The 16,874-nt window shown below is 41.7% G+C and overlaps 2 protein-coding genes across 2 annotated transcripts; both read left to right on the top strand.

Annotated features, from left to right (window-relative positions):
* Window positions 1–4,532: 4,532 nt before the first annotated feature.
* LOC135480834 (WAP four-disulfide core domain protein 3-like) lies at window positions 4,533–5,516 on the top strand. The gene has a single exon (XM_064760763.1). It carries the CDS (start codon window positions 4,533–4,535, stop codon window positions 5,514–5,516), a length of 984 nt encoding a protein of 327 aa, XP_064616833.1.
* An 8,417-nt stretch (window positions 5,517–13,933) lies between these two features.
* LOC135480833 (uncharacterized) lies at window positions 13,934–14,941 on the top strand. The gene has a single exon (XM_064760762.1). The coding sequence runs from the start codon at window positions 13,934–13,936 to the stop codon at window positions 14,939–14,941; it is 1,008 nt and encodes a 335-aa protein (XP_064616832.1).
* Window positions 14,942–16,874: the final 1,933 nt, after the last annotated feature.

Here is a 16,874-nt window from a genome sequence, read left to right as displayed (position 1 = left end):
AAATGATTATTCATGGAGATGGGTTTTGTGAAACACATGTGACATTTCCGGATGTAAAACAGCGATTACTGGTTTTCATATAATAAGATCCTTAATGTTAAACAGTGCGTTAACTAAATAACTTTTTGTAAATACGACAAACGTTTTTAAAAAATGTTGTATATTCACTTGTAAGGGTCTATATATAGAGCAGGTGTGTGTGTGTACGTTCTCTGAGTGATGGCAGAACAGTGTGTTATTACTCCACACTATTACGTTATATGTAATAAACATATGACAGTGTGCTGTGTATAAAATTATATTGTGTTGCAGTAAGAAGACACAATATTATATTAAATTTTAACAGATTAGATTCTTGAATGTATTAAGCCATAGTCAAAGGAAAAATGACTTCATATGTCTTCTTTGAATTCTTTTCAGTTTGGAGGATCAGTGGCTGGATTAAATTTTGCTGTCGATTGCACTGTAAGTAGAAATACTTTTTTTTTTCAACCCGTAAACCAGGCAACGAAAAAAACTTTGACCATAAATTGCAGCCTTTTTTGAAAATTAGAGTTATGATTAGAATTAATAAGAGGAAAACAATGAAATGGAAGTAAAATTATGAATGCAGTAATTGTGATCTATCTTTTTGCTTTACAAGTACAACAATACTGAAACTGATGCGACGCAATATAGAAAGATCGAAACACCACAGCGCTAGAACCAACGTTTTAGGCTTCAAACGTTCCGCATTGTCATTGGAAACCTTTCACAGGTTAATTTCATGCGGGTCCAAGCTGTGAAGTTTGTTGTTGATGCCTGCCTTTGTAATAACCTTTATTGTGCAACTGCTAGAGCTGAATTCCTGTATTACAAGAGAGCAAAACTGGTCAGTCCAGCTTGACAGTCGTTCCACGCAAGACGGTGCCCAGAGGCATCCATACCGGTCTCCTGTCCAGGAAATGAAATCAGCAGCCTAGCAACCGACTGTGTGTCTAAATGGGCTGGATTGCGAGTCACCATTGCGCAGGAAAAGGTACCCCATTTGACAGATCATCTTACACATAAAATAACATTCGATTGTATGTTTTCTTTTCTGCAGACAAAGCAATGTCATGAGGGGGAGTATTGTGCTATGGTCGGGAAAAGCTGTATTTCGTTGCCCTGTCGGCCATTACCAGTTTGTAAGAGTAAGTTACATAGGCCTGTATTTATTAACTACATTTATGCGACTAAGCCGATCATAATGTCTGTCAGAGGATCGGTGAAATCTTCACATCCCCCTGTATGATATCATGTGCCATTCATTTAACGCTAGGTCGTAACATAAGACCACATGAAGTCCTTATAATGGGTATGGGGCATCGCGTTAGCGTTTTTTTAATATCAAAAGTGTGTTGGTGGGTAATTCTATATTTAATATTAATAAAATGGTTTCAGGCGTGAGACTTTTGATAGGTGTAAAATAGCATTATTTTTTTATTCATTTGATTTGTGTTTTACGCCGTACCCAAGGATATTTCACTTATACGATTATTACGCATTATACCGTACACAGCACGGGGAAAACCCTTGACCATCCTTAGGTTGCTGGATAGCCTTCCCATGTACGGCCTAAGATGAAGTCAGCATGAGCTGGATTTGAATTCACAGCGACCGCATTGGCGGAAGGTTCCTGGGTCATTGTTTCAATTAAATAGTATTAATGAATATACAATGCCCTATACACTGACGACAGGGCGTTATGGATGCAGTGTTCCTATGTCTGACTACCCTTTAAGTGATTAAAAGTGACAGCTATTTTGATACTTATTCATCTCAATTTCAGATTAGTTTTTTCGTGAAAGTTGGCTAATATCAGTGAAATGATGTGCGTGAAAAACAGATGTTATCTTAAAGGGTTGTTTTCGTTTCTTCTGCTCCATCAGTTTGGGCTAAAATGCTTCTAATTCGACAACTAGTAGAATTTCGTTAAAATAGTTATGCAAAGCATAACTTATGATCACGTGTGTTGTTTTTGCAGAAATCGTGTTGAGGCCCGGGATATGCCCTGCAGTGTCCGTGCCCAGGATGCAGAATGACTGTACTTCTGACTGCGCCAGCGATGACCAGTGTCCAGACAACCAAAAGTGCTGCATGGAAGGCTGCAAAAAGACCTGCATGGCCCCACAGTCTGAAAAGGTTGAATCTGACCGGATGGGATTTTGTCCGGACTTTCCCGAAGTCCCCTTGTCCGACTGCACGCCGGAGTGTTCCGACGACGCTTCGTGCGGGACGAACGAGAAATGCTGCAAATATGGCTGCAGCATGCGCTGCATAGAACAGATCAACACGACACAACCGGAAGTAAAAGCTGACTCCTGTCCCACTGGGCTCCCCCATCCAAGGGACAATGAATGCACCGTCAGCTGCAGAGTAGACAACGACTGTCCTAATATAGAGAAATGCTGTTTAAGCGGATGCAGCATGGACATGTCGGTCCCCACTGGCGATTTTCGACGATCGATCTAATGTGCGTCCTGGATATTGTCCAATGACCATCCCGGACGAAGCCGTGCAAGAAAAACTGCAGTTTAGACAGCCGATGCCCAGGAGAACAGAAGTGTTGTTCGCTCGGCCTGTCACAAGATCTGCGTGGATCCTCTGACGCCGCTCATGAGAAGAAAGGGAAATGTCCCGCACCAGCAAGGCGGAGTTTCACATGCAGGGAAGACTGTCGCTTTGACCACCACATGTCCTGGGGACCAGAAGTGCTGCCAGGACGGCTGCGTGTCTACATGTGAAGATCCTATCATCGACACTCCACAGGCTGGACGGTAGAGTTGCTCTCACCAGACCCACAGAAGAAGACGAACCGACGCAGCTGCAAATGAGCGACCTGTACATGCCCCGCGGTCTCTATGTCGAGCTTCAAATGTCGAGACCAGTGCAGAGAGGACGATGATTGTCCAAATTCGATGAAGTGCTGACTTCTTCCGTTGTGGGAAACGATGTCTGAACGTCAGGGTATCTGGAGTTGGTCGAGACTGCGGCCGAGATGCGTGTACGTCAGACGACTCTTGCCAAGGAAACAAAGTGTGTCGCACTATGGTTGCCGGAAAATATGCATGGACCCTCCGCCTCAGTCTTCTGGAAGTAAACCCGGGTCGTGTCCAAACTTCCCTAGCAGTTTCAGAGTTATTCGCTGCACACCACTACCTGTACATCTGACGATGACTGCGACGGCACCAGGAAGTGCTGCAACTATGGTACATGTAGGCGGTGTTTAATCCCATCGGCAAACACCTTCCGAGCAGCCCAAAGCCATCCAAGTGCCCCGATATGCCGGCAACGTCCAATTTGACTTCGTGTGAGCCGATGTGTTCGTCAGATGACGCATGCAGTGGAGGACAGATATGCTGCCCATATGGCTGCTCCACAAAATGCCAGGACCCAGTAACCAAAACCCCCCTAGTCAAGGCCGGCTATTGCCCTGTAACGCCATCAAGCATCAGAAGTTTCACGTGCTTCAAATCCTGTAATACTGACAACGATTGTTCTGGAAACACAAGTGCTGTGGAAACGGCTGTAACGCGAGATGTGTTGTCCCCACGTAAGACGGTACCCAAAGCATCCAGACCGGGCTCCTGTCCAGCCAATGACATCAACAGTCCAACAACGAACTGTGTGTCAAGTGCTCCGTTGACTATGCTTGCGTTGAGAATGAGAAATGCTGCTTTAACGGCTGTAGACGAGAGTGTGTTCCAGCTGTTCGTACTGTTCAAAGAAAGCCTGTTTCTGTCCAGCCAGTTCTCCATCAAGAATCACAAGCTACAACCATTTCCTCGCACAGGACTGCGGTCATTACTGTAACAGCGACTTTTCTTGCCCAGGCGAGCTGAAATGCTGCAGACAAGGTTGTAAGTCGTCCTGTGTTGAAAGCAGTCCATACCAGCTCGACCGTGAAAGAAGGATATTGTCCAGCGACTACACAATCGTTTGGAGCTTGCGAGCGCACATGCAACTCAGACGTCAGTTGTAGTGGTAATCTGAAGTGCTGCTTTGAAGGTAGTTGCTCACAAAAATGCGTTAACCCTACATCCACGCCACCTATCCCAAGACCCGGCGTTTGCCCCAATGTTCCACAGCTTCCGGCAGAGCGATGTCGGTCATCTAGAGAGTTCTGTAACTCGGACCACGCCTGTCCCGAACCACTTAAGTGTTGCTTTGATGGCTGCAACAATAGATGTATCAACCCTGAATCAAGCACTATGTCCACAAAAGAAGGGTTTTGCCCGAGCTTTTCGTTGAACGCTTCCTCTGTGTGCCGCGTTGATTGCACTTCGGACGATTCGTGCCCTGGAGATCAAAAGTGTTGCAGCGTCGGATGTGCCGTCAAATGCGTCCTGCCAAACCAAACCCCGCCAAAAGACAAAGCTGGCTTCTGTCCCTTCATCCCTACCTCTCTGTCTTCCTCTTGTCAACAATCCTGTCAGCTCGACGACTCCTGCCCAGGCATCATGAAGTGTTGCCAAAACGGCTGCAGTCGGAAATGCTACAACCCCGTAGCTATGCCACCGGCGATATCCAAAGACGGTTATTGCCCTGCCTCCACCACTAACCTTCAATGCGACGAACCGTGCACGTCCGATGGATCCTGCTCGGGCAACAAGAAGTGCTGTCAACTAAGTTGTGGAATGAGCTGTGTGGACCCAAATGCGAACCATCCTGGCGTTAAACTGGGATTCTGTCCGTTCGTCAACCCTAATGTCTCCACTATGTGCCTGCAGACATGTTCGTCTGATTACTCCTGTGCTGGAGATACGAAATGCTGCTCCTTCGGTCAGTGTTCGATGAGATGTATGGCTCCTGAAGCCGCCCCTCAGGCGCAAAGAAAAACGGGCGATTGTCCGTCATCTCAAGATGCCCGAGGACGGCCAGACACAATCCAGTGTATATCTGACTATGCCTGTCCCGGTGCCGAAAAGTGCTGCCGTATAGGGAATGCCGTTCAGTGCAGTGCTCCTGCCCAGGACTCAGCGATGAAGGATGGAGCTTGTCCTGCATTAACCAGCACATCTCCGGTATGCATCCGTCGCTGCTCCAGCGATTCGAATTGTCCAGGCAACCAGAAGTGCTGCGCAGCGGGATGCAGCTCGCAGTGCGCTGCGCCTTCGTTCAGCGACGCGCCGAGGTTGAATCCTGGACACTGCCCTTACGTTGAACCTCATGTTCTGCTGCCCTGTACCGTCAACTGTACGGCGGATTCCGAATGCGGTACTGATATGAAGTGTTGCGAGTACGGTTGCGGAATGCGATGTTTGAGATCGCAACCGTTCCCACCCACGACACAGAAAGACGGCAGCTGCCCAAGTCAGCCAGCCGTGAATCCCCTGTATGTCGTTCCTAATGGCAGATTTTGGTTCAAAACAAAGGAAATCCCATCCAGAGAAACATTTGGGTACAGGAATTGTCGTAACGATGGTCAGTGTCCGGGGACATTGAAATGCTGTGCTTCGTCAGTCGGAGGCACCGAATGTATAACGCCTGTTTAAATTCCAAGAAAAAGAAAAAAACTAAAACAGAAAATAAAGAAACCTTACACAACAACCAACTAACGTGCTGACTGCCAACTCGGTGGCTCCTATTGCTTTTACACATCTTTAACGCACGTGGCACATGCACCATTTGATATAATAGTTCGATAGAATAAATCTGCTGGTATCTTTTGACTGTAAATTAGTGCCACTCAAATACATTTTCAAATTCGAAAGCAGAAATCAAGTTCTAAATGGAGAAAACTAGCTTAAAAATATTTATTATAGCTTAAATCGACATAATGAGAGTCGGGATGGTAATTTGGTTTTTCGCATTATTTCTTTTTTTATTTTTTTATTTTATTTTTTTATTTTTTTTTTTTGATCTTATAGAATTTTTACTCCTGTGCCCTTCTTAAAAGAACGTCTGTTAAAATATGCCAACTGTAGTCAGTAGTTTTAAACGTCTGACCAGTAAGTAAGGGTGTCCAGCGTTTTCTAATATGTTTTGCAGTGCGGAATATTTGCTGTTGGAACCTGTACAATTCTACGGCAATTCTTCGTCTATTTCACGTAAAAAAATGTGAATAGGCCAAAGCTGCAGAGGTTAGGTACTTCACTCTTTTGGCAGAACTTCTTTTTCATGCGGAGACATGTGCCATAGTTTCTTGGGTGTCATTGGGACGTGGATGGGACTGAATAGTATTAGACCTCTGTGTACACTTATAGAAAACTTAGCGACACCAAATCAACGTGTATCAAAAGTGTATGTACATTCCATAACCCGTTACTTCCAAGAAAGGACAAATGTATGTAAAGCACTTGAATTCTTTAACTTATTTTGTTTATTTATATTTTTTAATACTGACATTGTTCACCTTTGATGTATCCCTTTCGTTTTTAATACTGAATAATGAAAGATATGATGTTAAATAAAATATCAACGTCCATACTAAGAATTGAATAAAAGACACGTTGTTATTTTATTTCACTATTCACCAAGAAAGAAGTATTTAAAGAAGGTTAACCTAAGTGTACATATGTAACTGTTTATGTGTGTAATAAATCTAGTCAGATATTTAAACACGATGGTGCGGAGTCGTTGTTAATAAAATTTGTTTAGGACGTTCTTATTATTATGCGGTATTTTAGTGAAAGAAGCCAAGTCAGGGGAGACAACTTTCATCTGTGTATAAAAGACAGATGCGGGCATCTATTGAGCTGTGCCTAATGGTGTACAATGATGCATTAACATTTGATTCATTTTTTCGAGCCTGAATAAAAAGTTTACGTGTTTTATAAAACACCTTTCATTTTACGAAGACTTAATCTATTGTACTTCCGTTAAGAGCATATTGCGATCTGTAGCATTTACTCTTCATGATTATCGCCATGGTACGCTTCAGAGCCGGTAGATCAATCCTGGGCCGGGTCACACCTAAAACCTTAAAAAAGAGGAGGTAACTCCTTCGCTTGGCGTTCAGCATTGATTTGATTTGATTGGTGTTTTTACGCCGTACTCAAGAATATTTCACTTATACGACAACGGCCAGCATTACGGTGGGAGGAAACAGAGCAGAGCCCGGGGGAAACCACGACCATCCGCAGGTTCCTGAAAGACCTTCTCACTTACGGCCGGAGAGGAAGCCAGCATGACGTTCAGCATTGAGGGGATAGTGCAACGACTGTTTGACCGTATCAGTGTAATGGCTCAAGCGGGGCAACTTACTTGCCTTCGGTAAGTTGTCTGAGTAAAGCAGCGCTGGATAAAAGAGCGGTGGAAATCCGTCCTTCGAAAAGGAGGCACATTACACGTACACGCACACTAAGGACTCCTTCGTTGTCATATGACTGAAAAATTTTTAAGTAGGACGTTAACCCTCAAGGACTCACTCACTCACTATCGCCATGATAGGGCTGAAATAGTGCTTTAGTGGCGCGAAGCCATAAGCATCCATTCATTCGTTAAGACCTACCTGTGACAAAAACTAATTTCCAACAACACATGTTTACGCTTCGCTTGATTAAAGGAGTTTGTTTGTGGTTTCATGGTAGGCTGTTTGATTCCTTTTTTGACTGGTGTTTAACGCAATACGCACACATTTGTGACGTAGGCCTATACGACGACGATTAGTTCAAAGTACTGGCCCGAACTCACGAAATTTACTACATTTCACTGTAATAATAGAAATAATAGAAGCAATTGGTCTCAATCAAAAATATTATATAAAATCTAAGTAAAAGTCTTCTAACGTTCTGAGAGCAGCCACTGTGTTATCACCCATGGAACTGAGCTCTCTAATGCTCTAGGTAAATAATATGGCCTCAAACCTCTATTAATTTTTCCATAAGCGACAATATTATCGTTTAATGCTGTAACTCAGTCCCAAACATTCTGTGGCCAATAAGCTTTGGTGTATGCCTGTGAGAAAGTAGCCATAAAAATATTGACATAATGCTGGCCGTCAAAATCTGCATCTTTCTCTGCCGGTAGCTGGGGGGGGGGGGGGGGGGAGGGGGGCTATCAACACCAAACGATCGTGACTAACAGCCTCATCAAAACTTGTCTCCCTGTGTTCTCTCGCCTAAAATTTCAAACTTTCATCATTAGACAATTTCGTCAATTTTCATCATTTTCATACCAAACATGCACCCGTATGTACCAAAAGTAGCCGGCTGGCAGTGAAAAAAGACTTTACTCCCTAAAATACACAGAATTCCTTCCCGAGAAACGGAAGTGCTAATAGGGTATTGATTGCACATGGTTTGGTCCCAAGTACCCCGAAAGCAGAAAACAACCGACTATAGTTATATTGTCCGGAACATTAAAAATGGAGGTAAGACGATTGGTCAAAATTAAGAGATCAACTAAGACGTGGCTGTCTACAAGCGACTCTCTTGTGTATATAGGCTTATTATTTACAACCTGATTTTGAGTTCTATTTATGGTGATATGGAGACCATGATTTCGACAAACAGCAAACAAAATGTTTTTCTTTAACAATACGTATACGAACTCCTTGAGGTGTCTTTATACCACGAAATAGGCCAATCTGAGCTCGTCCTACTTCAAGGAAACGCTGTCGTGACAAATCATACGATAATTCAATTAGCTTAAATATATCTAGGGCAAACTGAAATGTTACATAGGTGCAACCACAGTTTTAAGTCTTTAAACTCAGAACAAAAACACAGATAAAAAACTATAACCGAGCATAGACTTAAATGGTAATGTACTTTTGTTTACCCTAAACTTATAATAGCGCCGAGTGAGTGAGTGAGTGCTTGGGGTTTAACGTCGTGCTCAACAATTTTTCAGTCATATGACGACGAACAGCGCAAAGTGTAAATCCAGAGCAGCGACGACGGTGTGATAGCTGGAAAATTGTCACACGTAACCAATGAAATACGGCCATTTTTCAATTTACCTCAAACAGGGTTTTATTCTAACTGCACATGCAAATGCTTAAATAGCAGCAAGTTACACACACCCCCCCCTAGCACCATGGCTTAAGCAGAATTAGATGAAAAAATGCTGTGATGTTAATTGTAATTTATCAGTCGTCACTGGTCTAGAATTACACAAAATGCTGTATTTTCATCACATTTAACATACAATCACACTAAAACATTGCAAAGGGACAAGGCCTCGGGGATGATCAGTCCACCAGCAGAATCCTGGTTTATGCATAATACTATATAATACAAGACTAAATGACTCGTTCTGAGCATGCGTACTGGTGCACCACTTAAAAAAGTTGGCTGGCATATTAGGTAAACATCATGTAAGTTCAGAGTGAAGCCTTGAAGTGGAGATAACTCTTATCGCTCCATGCAGCGAAGACGAGAAACTGTTCGTGAAGGTCGTATTATTTGGGTCATTAGACTTAGCGTCCGTACAACGTTCAGCAACCACGTGCCAACGTTCTCCTTTGAACTTTAAAGAAAATTCGTAACAGATACTAAAACTTTCGATAGATGTGGACATACTGTGCTGTAAAATTCACATTTGTGTGACGACGACGAATAGTCATGTAGCAGGGATGTTATTTGGGTTAGAACCATTAATATACGATGATCTCTATTAAGTTGTGAGATCAAATCCAGCTCATGCTGGCTTCCTCTCCGGCCGTAGATGGGAAGGTCTTATAGCAACCTGCGGATGACCATGGGTTGCTCTCCGAGGCTCTAAGGTTTTCTCTCACAATAATGCTAGCCACCGTCCTATAAGTGAAATATTCTTTAGTACGGCATAAAATACAAATCAAATAAATCAATATTTTAAGATCAAATGGCAGAGATGATTATTCCTCATCACTTGTGTTTTTACTGAAATCAGAGGTATCGTTATTCAAGAATATAGAAGGCACTGGTGTTCCATCAGGCGCAATACTTGCTCCGCTTTGTGAAGAGATCGCGGTGAATCCCACTCTAAGGCAGTCCATTTTCAGAAATCCTTTTCTTCCATTGCTATCGGGGCTTTAGTGTCAAAGAACGGTCGATGCATCTCCTTTGCGTGGTGTTACATGAAGTTTCCAGGCGGAAAGTTGTCCTCCAGTAATATGGCTAATATAACAAGCTGGAAAAGTTACAAACGAGATTACAAAAGAAAAGGGCTAGCACCAACAAGTGCAACAATTCTACATTATATTGTACGACAGTAACAAAAACCGGAATACCCGGAGTAAACCACGGACTTTTGACAAGGAACTGACGAACTTTTCTGCGTGTGATGTACAGGTGGCCTAAGAACGCCATATTAGTGCCAATTAACGTTATTGCGAGCCATAATAAAGCTTGACATGGCTGTTTGTCAGTATGCTCGCCATACGGATAGGCCTGCTTGTATAGACCTGATTATGTGGGTCATTTGTTTACTGCGGCTGAAAAAAAAAGGTTACAGTTTGACAGATTTGGTTCAACGCTCTTATCTCGAAAGGAAAGGTCAATATGACTTTTGAGGGTGTCGAATTTTCAAATACTATAACATTACATTATATACATTGGGCAATTAAAGGCTAATCCTTGTGCCGTACAAAGTGTACCAACTTTAAGTGTCTACGTCTGAACAGTGACCACACTTATCGTCGATCTATCATAAATTGCTCTAGATCTTTATCTACATGTCGAACAGTGTGGACCTCAACACAGCTCAGATGTAGATCGGCCATGCGCAGAATCGTCAACGTCAACTCTTACCTGAAATGTAACACTTGTATTTTATAAGTGAAGCATTATTGTTGGTGTAACCGCCAGAATCCTGATTGAGAGCGGGTCGCTGACGGCTGGAGAATCTTCTCAATATCAATATACACCTTTTACAGGTATGCGCTAGTTATTGCTTTTTGTACTAAGAAACCATAACCTTACTCTAAAAGGACACAGAACCATAACTGTAGTGATTGATTGATGGAATGAATGATTAATTGATAGTTTAATTGTTATAGTCCTTTAACGTCATGCTCAGGTATTTTTCACTTATACCATGGCGGTCGATTTTGGGGTTTAGGTAAACCGGAGTACGCGGTTTAAACCACCTACCTCTAGCAAGTTACTGACGAACTTTCCCACGTGCCATGGCGTACCATGACTCCAGTGATGTAGTCATGTGTACGGTATATTGTATAGTAATTTTGATTCATTTTCTCCACCCTGATTAAACCATGGTTACAAATTGAATGATTATTAAAATGTAGGCCAACTTGCCCCAAATTTCGCTAATTTGTCTCCCAGTATAGACTAAAAGGAAATATTACAATATCACATGATACAAACCAGATCCCGGGCTTAAATGGATTTACGATAAATAACACTGTTTAGGCTTTACAACTGAAGACAACTCAAATAAATCTTCCTCAGTTTCCGTAAAAATTTTGCCTAATGTGGCGTGACAATATTCCTTAAAGGTGGAGAAAACATAAAAAATGACATTAACTTAAGATGAAAGAGTGCGAAAAGTTATTTTTAAATGTGGCCTGCAATATTTTCCCCGATTTTCCTTAAGGAGGAAGAAACAAAATAATTTTTGTATGGTGGGTATTTGAGACCACTTTTGGTATTTATAGTCTTTGTTTTATAATGTCATAAATGAGGATGTAACACAGGTTTAATAAATATTTTTGCGCTAGAATTTGTTCTTTTCAGCTAACAAATGTATTAAACCTCAATTTGGATCATATTTATATTTTTATTATGTTCATAAATATTGTCATAATTTAGGTTAAATGCATATTTTTCGATACAAACAACAAAGTTACATTCAAATAAATTTATTACACAAGCATCACATCCTTATTTAGAAACATTATTATGCAACAACGATAAATACCAAAAGTTGGTCACAGATACCACCACACACGAAAATGTTTTCAAATACCCTTTTCTCTTAAAAAAAATCCAAGAAACATTGTAGGTCATATTTTTTTAAGTTTTGACGCTATTTCATTTGATTTTGACATCCTTTTCACGATTTTTTTCTCTAAGTATTCGATTTGGTTTGTGCTGTTGAATCAAACAGACTTGACTTAGCGTAAAGCTGGAATGACGAATTTTTAGAGTCTTTAAACGCACAGCATCATTTAGGCTTACACGTCAGATATGAGTGACACCGTGCGTTCTTACGTGAAGGTCAGTCAAGCAAAGGTAGAAACGACAGAAAACGTTTGTTACTGTAATTCTATACGGGTTTAAATACACTACGGTTCAGATGATCTCGTTCCTTGTCATTTACTAGTATCGCTACTTTCCAAAACCCAGAGGTTTTGTAACTGAAGTAGTTATATGAGAGCATTGACTTTCCTTACTATTCATGCAGTGAATTGACCAACTTCTACTCCAAAAATATATATATCTCATAACATTTACACGGTGCCATGTCATACCTAAGACATGTAGCTAGCTCTTCTCTGTACAAGAGACCAAAAATTCAACCTGGCATAATCACTGTTTTGAGCTGTGGTTGCTGGAAGTAAATTCATAGCATTTTGTTACCTTTGATAACCCCCCAAAAAGTTTTCAGTTCTATACAAAAACGGAGGAAGTTCTGATGTATTTTAACTAGGGGCAAGATAACGGTGCAGAAATTTATATCGTATTACAGTGTGTTGCAGTGTGGTCCAATCAGTGGCCCAGCGCCCTTCAGTTCTTTAACCAAATTGCATGAATTGAGCATGTGTAACCTTAAGTATCCTCTCTTGTCAATGTGGGACGTTTTTGGCATCAACGAGCCGAGTAGAGCGTCCGCTCCGGAGCCGGTAGATCCAGGATCAATCCTTGATCGAGTCACACCTAAGACTTTAAAAGAGGAAGTTGTAACTTCCTCGCTTGGCGTTCAGCATGAAGGGGATAGTGCAACGACTGGTTGACCCGTATCAGTATATTGGCTCGGGCGGGGCGGCTTACTTGCCTTCGGTAAGTCGTCTCAGTGAAGCAGCACTAAATAAAAGAGCGGTGGAAATCCGTCCTGCAACAAGGAGGCACATTACACGTACATGCACCCTAATGATTCCTTCGTCGTCATGTGACTGAAAAATTGTTGAGTACGACGTTAAACCCCAAGCACTCACTCACTGCGATGGCCGATGGCCCTGCGTTTCTGACAGGTTTCCTCCCACAATAATGCTGACCGCCGTCGTATACGTGAAATATTCTTGAGTAAGGCGTAAAACAATAATCAAGTAAATAAATAAATAGAAATGTAAAGCAGAAAACAAATGTTGTCATGCGTGAAGCACAGATATTGGTGAAACTTCGTTATAACATATAATATAACAAGACTATCTGTTTATTTTCTTACAAAATAAATACAAGGTATTATCCATATAGCCTCGTGACTCAACTTCTAAATGTCACTTAAACAAGTCAGACAGCTATGCATGTATATCGGTGGCTTAATGAATGCCAGTGTTTCAGACCAAAAACACTTGGGTTGATTGATTTATTTGATTTGATTGGTGTTTTACACAGTACTCAAGAATATTTCACTTATACGACGGCCACCAGCATTATGGTGGGAGGAAACCGAGCAGAGCCCGGTGAAAACCCACGACCATACGCAGGTTGCTGCAAGACCTTCCCACGTACGGCTGGAGAGGAAGCCAGCCTTAGTTGGATTGGAATTCACAGCGATGTGTTGACTGAACACAAACTTGTGTTCTTTCCAACAAAATTCTTGTGTCATATTTGCATAAATCTATCTTGTGTTGAATTAAGACACGGTCTTGTTTATGTTGTATTACTTTATAACACAAACATGTGTACTTCACATTTATTTAACACATGTTTGTGTTGGGTAACACTTTTAAGTGTTGAATGAAACAATACAAGTTGTCTTAAATTTCAACACAAGCGTTTTTTGTGTGTTGTAAATCTTCAATGATGCGCCTAGCTTGTGTAGCGCTCGTATACCTGTCGATATTTTCAGATAACACAGAACCATGCTTGAAGACATCAACACCCTGGGAGGAATGGTGGAAACAGTTAAACTGCCAGAACCGCAGCAGAAAATCCACGATGGAAAACCATTTCCTTTGATTCTGAGCCCTACCGATCAGAAAACATTCACCGATCTTCCTAGCACCATCATGTGGCTGGAAGAAAACAGAGACAAATTGAAAAAGATCCTGCTGAAGTACGGAGTTATCGTATTTCGCGATTTCCCCGTCAAAAAAGCCATCGACTTCGATGCGTTTGTGAAAGCGTTGGATTATCAGCCCTTTCCATACATAGGTGGCGCGGCACCGCGGACTTCCGTCGTGGGTGATGTGTTCACAACGAATGAGTCTCCTCCGGACAAACTGGTAGATTTCCACCACGAAATTGCGCAGTCCCCCAAATACCCGAAAAACATCTTCTTCTTCTGTGAATATCCCGCCAAAGAGGGCGGTCAAACGTCTGTGGCTCCGTCGAACTTGGTCTACCGCAAAATGCTGGAGAGGGAACCCGAGTTCGTGAAAGATTTGGAAGAGAAAGGTGTTCGCTATCTACGAGTTTTACCTGATGGCGATGACAACGAGTCCGCCATTGGCCGAGGGTGGCAGTCAACGTACCTCAGCAAGACGCGTGAAGAGGCGGAGAGCAAAGCCAAAGAGTTAGGCACGACGTTTGAATGGATGCCGGACGGTTCCGTTAAAACCATCACCGACATCATGCCTGGTGTCAGAATCAACCCTAACAATGGCCTCAAAATGTGGCATAACGCCATTATCAACGCCTACAGGGCTTACGTGGACTCGCGGAACGTTCCGGAAAAATCTGTTTACCTGAGTGATGGGACTTACATGAAACCGGAAGTAATGGACATTTTGGATGAAACGCTGTGCGAGTGTGCGTCTGACATGGACTGGAAATCCGGCGACGTCATGATGATTGACAATCTCCAAGTTCTGCACGCGCGAAGAGAATTCGTTCCGCCCAGAAGAGTTTTAGCGTGGTTATGTGTTTAATACGGAAAAATGAACGAACCACTGATGAATTACTTCCCTTCGTTTTAAAATTTGCACATATATATGTCTATCAAACTACTGTAAGTCTCGTTGCATAATAATATAATTAAAATATCGTGAAAGAATAAAATAAATATCATTAATTGACAGCACGAGGGAGTAATTTACCTTTATTTATATGCGTGACCTTCAACTTAACAAATACGTCGTATGTTTAAGCAAGTTTTTGTAACAGTATTACATATCCTGCTTTCACTTTCACTTTCCAGCTCCATCGATTCGCCGCTGTGCGTTAACCTCTGCTTAACGATCGTATAAACTTTCTTCTCCTGAATCAAAACCTAAACACATATATCAAAAGGTGTTAAAAAGAGTGTGGTTTTAGGGAAAATGTGGAAAGGTATGCCCAAAAAAGACGAGGACTAAAACCAGAGCACCGATGATAGCAGGAAAGTGATCACACGTGACCGGTGAAATACGGTCTCTAGTCAAGACAGTGCAGTCAGAGTATTACTGTAAGTGTTCATGTAGTAAATTACACGCCCCCTATCGGCACGGCTTAAGCAAAATTAGGGAAAAAAATTACAGTGATGTTAATTGCACTTTATTAGACGACGTCACTGATCTGGAATTACTTAGTCGCTGTGGGTTCAAGTCAAGCTCATGCCTGCTTACTTTCCAGTCGTACGTGGGAAGGTCTGACAGCTGCCTGCGGATGGTTGTGGGTTTCCCCAACGTTCTGACCGTTTTTCTCCCACTATAATGATAGCCGCCGTCATATAAGTGATATATTTTTGAGTACGGTGTAAAACACCAATCAAATAAATGAATGAATGAATAGAATTACTCATAATGCTGTATTTTATTTATTTATTTATTTATTTATTTATCTCCTCTCACCGCATTGGTGAGAGACTCCTGGGTCATTACGCTAGAAATATTCGGAAATGACGTCCTACTGGGAACTCAGGATCAGCTTGGCGTCCATAATTCGGGCTCTTCCCTCAACAAAGTTGTTTTGACAGCTATCACCGTTAACAGGATGCATAATTTCCCTTATGACCGCTGGAGACTTTCGAAAACTTAAAGACATTTTTACGCCCCAAGAGGAAACATAAACTTTTTCTTTAGTTTTATTTGTTTAGGCCACACCATACTAATAAATAATAACCAAGCGTTTTATGCATCCTTTAATATGAAAGACTACAGGGGTCGGTTGTTCAAAGGTGTATTATAAGTTAAGTCTGACTTAAGTCTTAATACCAGTCTTGGTCTAATACAGAACTAATGACACTTGGTCCAGACTAAAGTTAATACCGGGCTTAACTTCTAAATAAGGAGCCGCAAAAGTCACATGGTTGAAAAAAAAACATTTAAAAAGAAAAAAAAACACACACACACACAACTTTCAAAGTGTCAGTTATGTTCTTTTAAAATACGTCGTGCTCACGAGATAACTGACCCATAAAAAAGCAAATTTTTCTGGATTTTTCAAATCCTGAAACTTTCAAAAGTCTGTTACCAAGAAGCAATCAGTGGTCAGTAAGGGGTTTTCGAGTTGGAACTCTTGTGTCGTCGAAGGTAAGGACAGTCCTACTGTGCCATGTGAATGGTGAAAAATATTAGGCAATATATTGTTGAAAAATGATTTACTCCTCACAAGTCTCCCCCTTTTCCAGAAGCACAAATGACACATCTTTCTTTAGGAACTTTTCTAGTTCGCAAAACGTTCAGATTATCAACTTCTCTTTGATTCGTCTACTCTAAATTGGTTTTCATGATACTTTTTACAGACGCCCATGTTATAATGAATGGGATCAAAACTTTTTGACAGGTCACATGATACAGTTGACCTTTCTCTACCTTCAAGGGTAAAAGAGTTCTATTAGAGTGTGTGTAGTTTACGGCACGGTTTGCGGTCGGTAATATAGCA

The sequence above is a fragment of the Liolophura sinensis genome, chromosome 13, assembly GCF_032854445.1.
Source record: "Liolophura sinensis isolate JHLJ2023 chromosome 13, CUHK_Ljap_v2, whole genome shotgun sequence".
Lineage (NCBI taxonomy): Eukaryota > Metazoa > Mollusca > Polyplacophora > Chitonida > Chitonidae > Liolophura > Liolophura sinensis.
Note: the sequence above shows the minus strand (reverse complement) of the source record. Positions and strands in the feature narration are given on the sequence as shown.

Excerpts from the sequence above, each read along its gene's own strand:
- LOC135480834 (XM_064760763.1), top strand. The coding sequence starts at position 4,533 with ATGCCACCGGCGATATCCAAAGACGGTTATTGCCCTGCCTCCACCACT.
- LOC135480833 (XM_064760762.1), top strand. The coding sequence starts at position 13,934 with ATGCTTGAAGACATCAACACCCTGGGAGGAATGGTGGAAACAGTTAAA.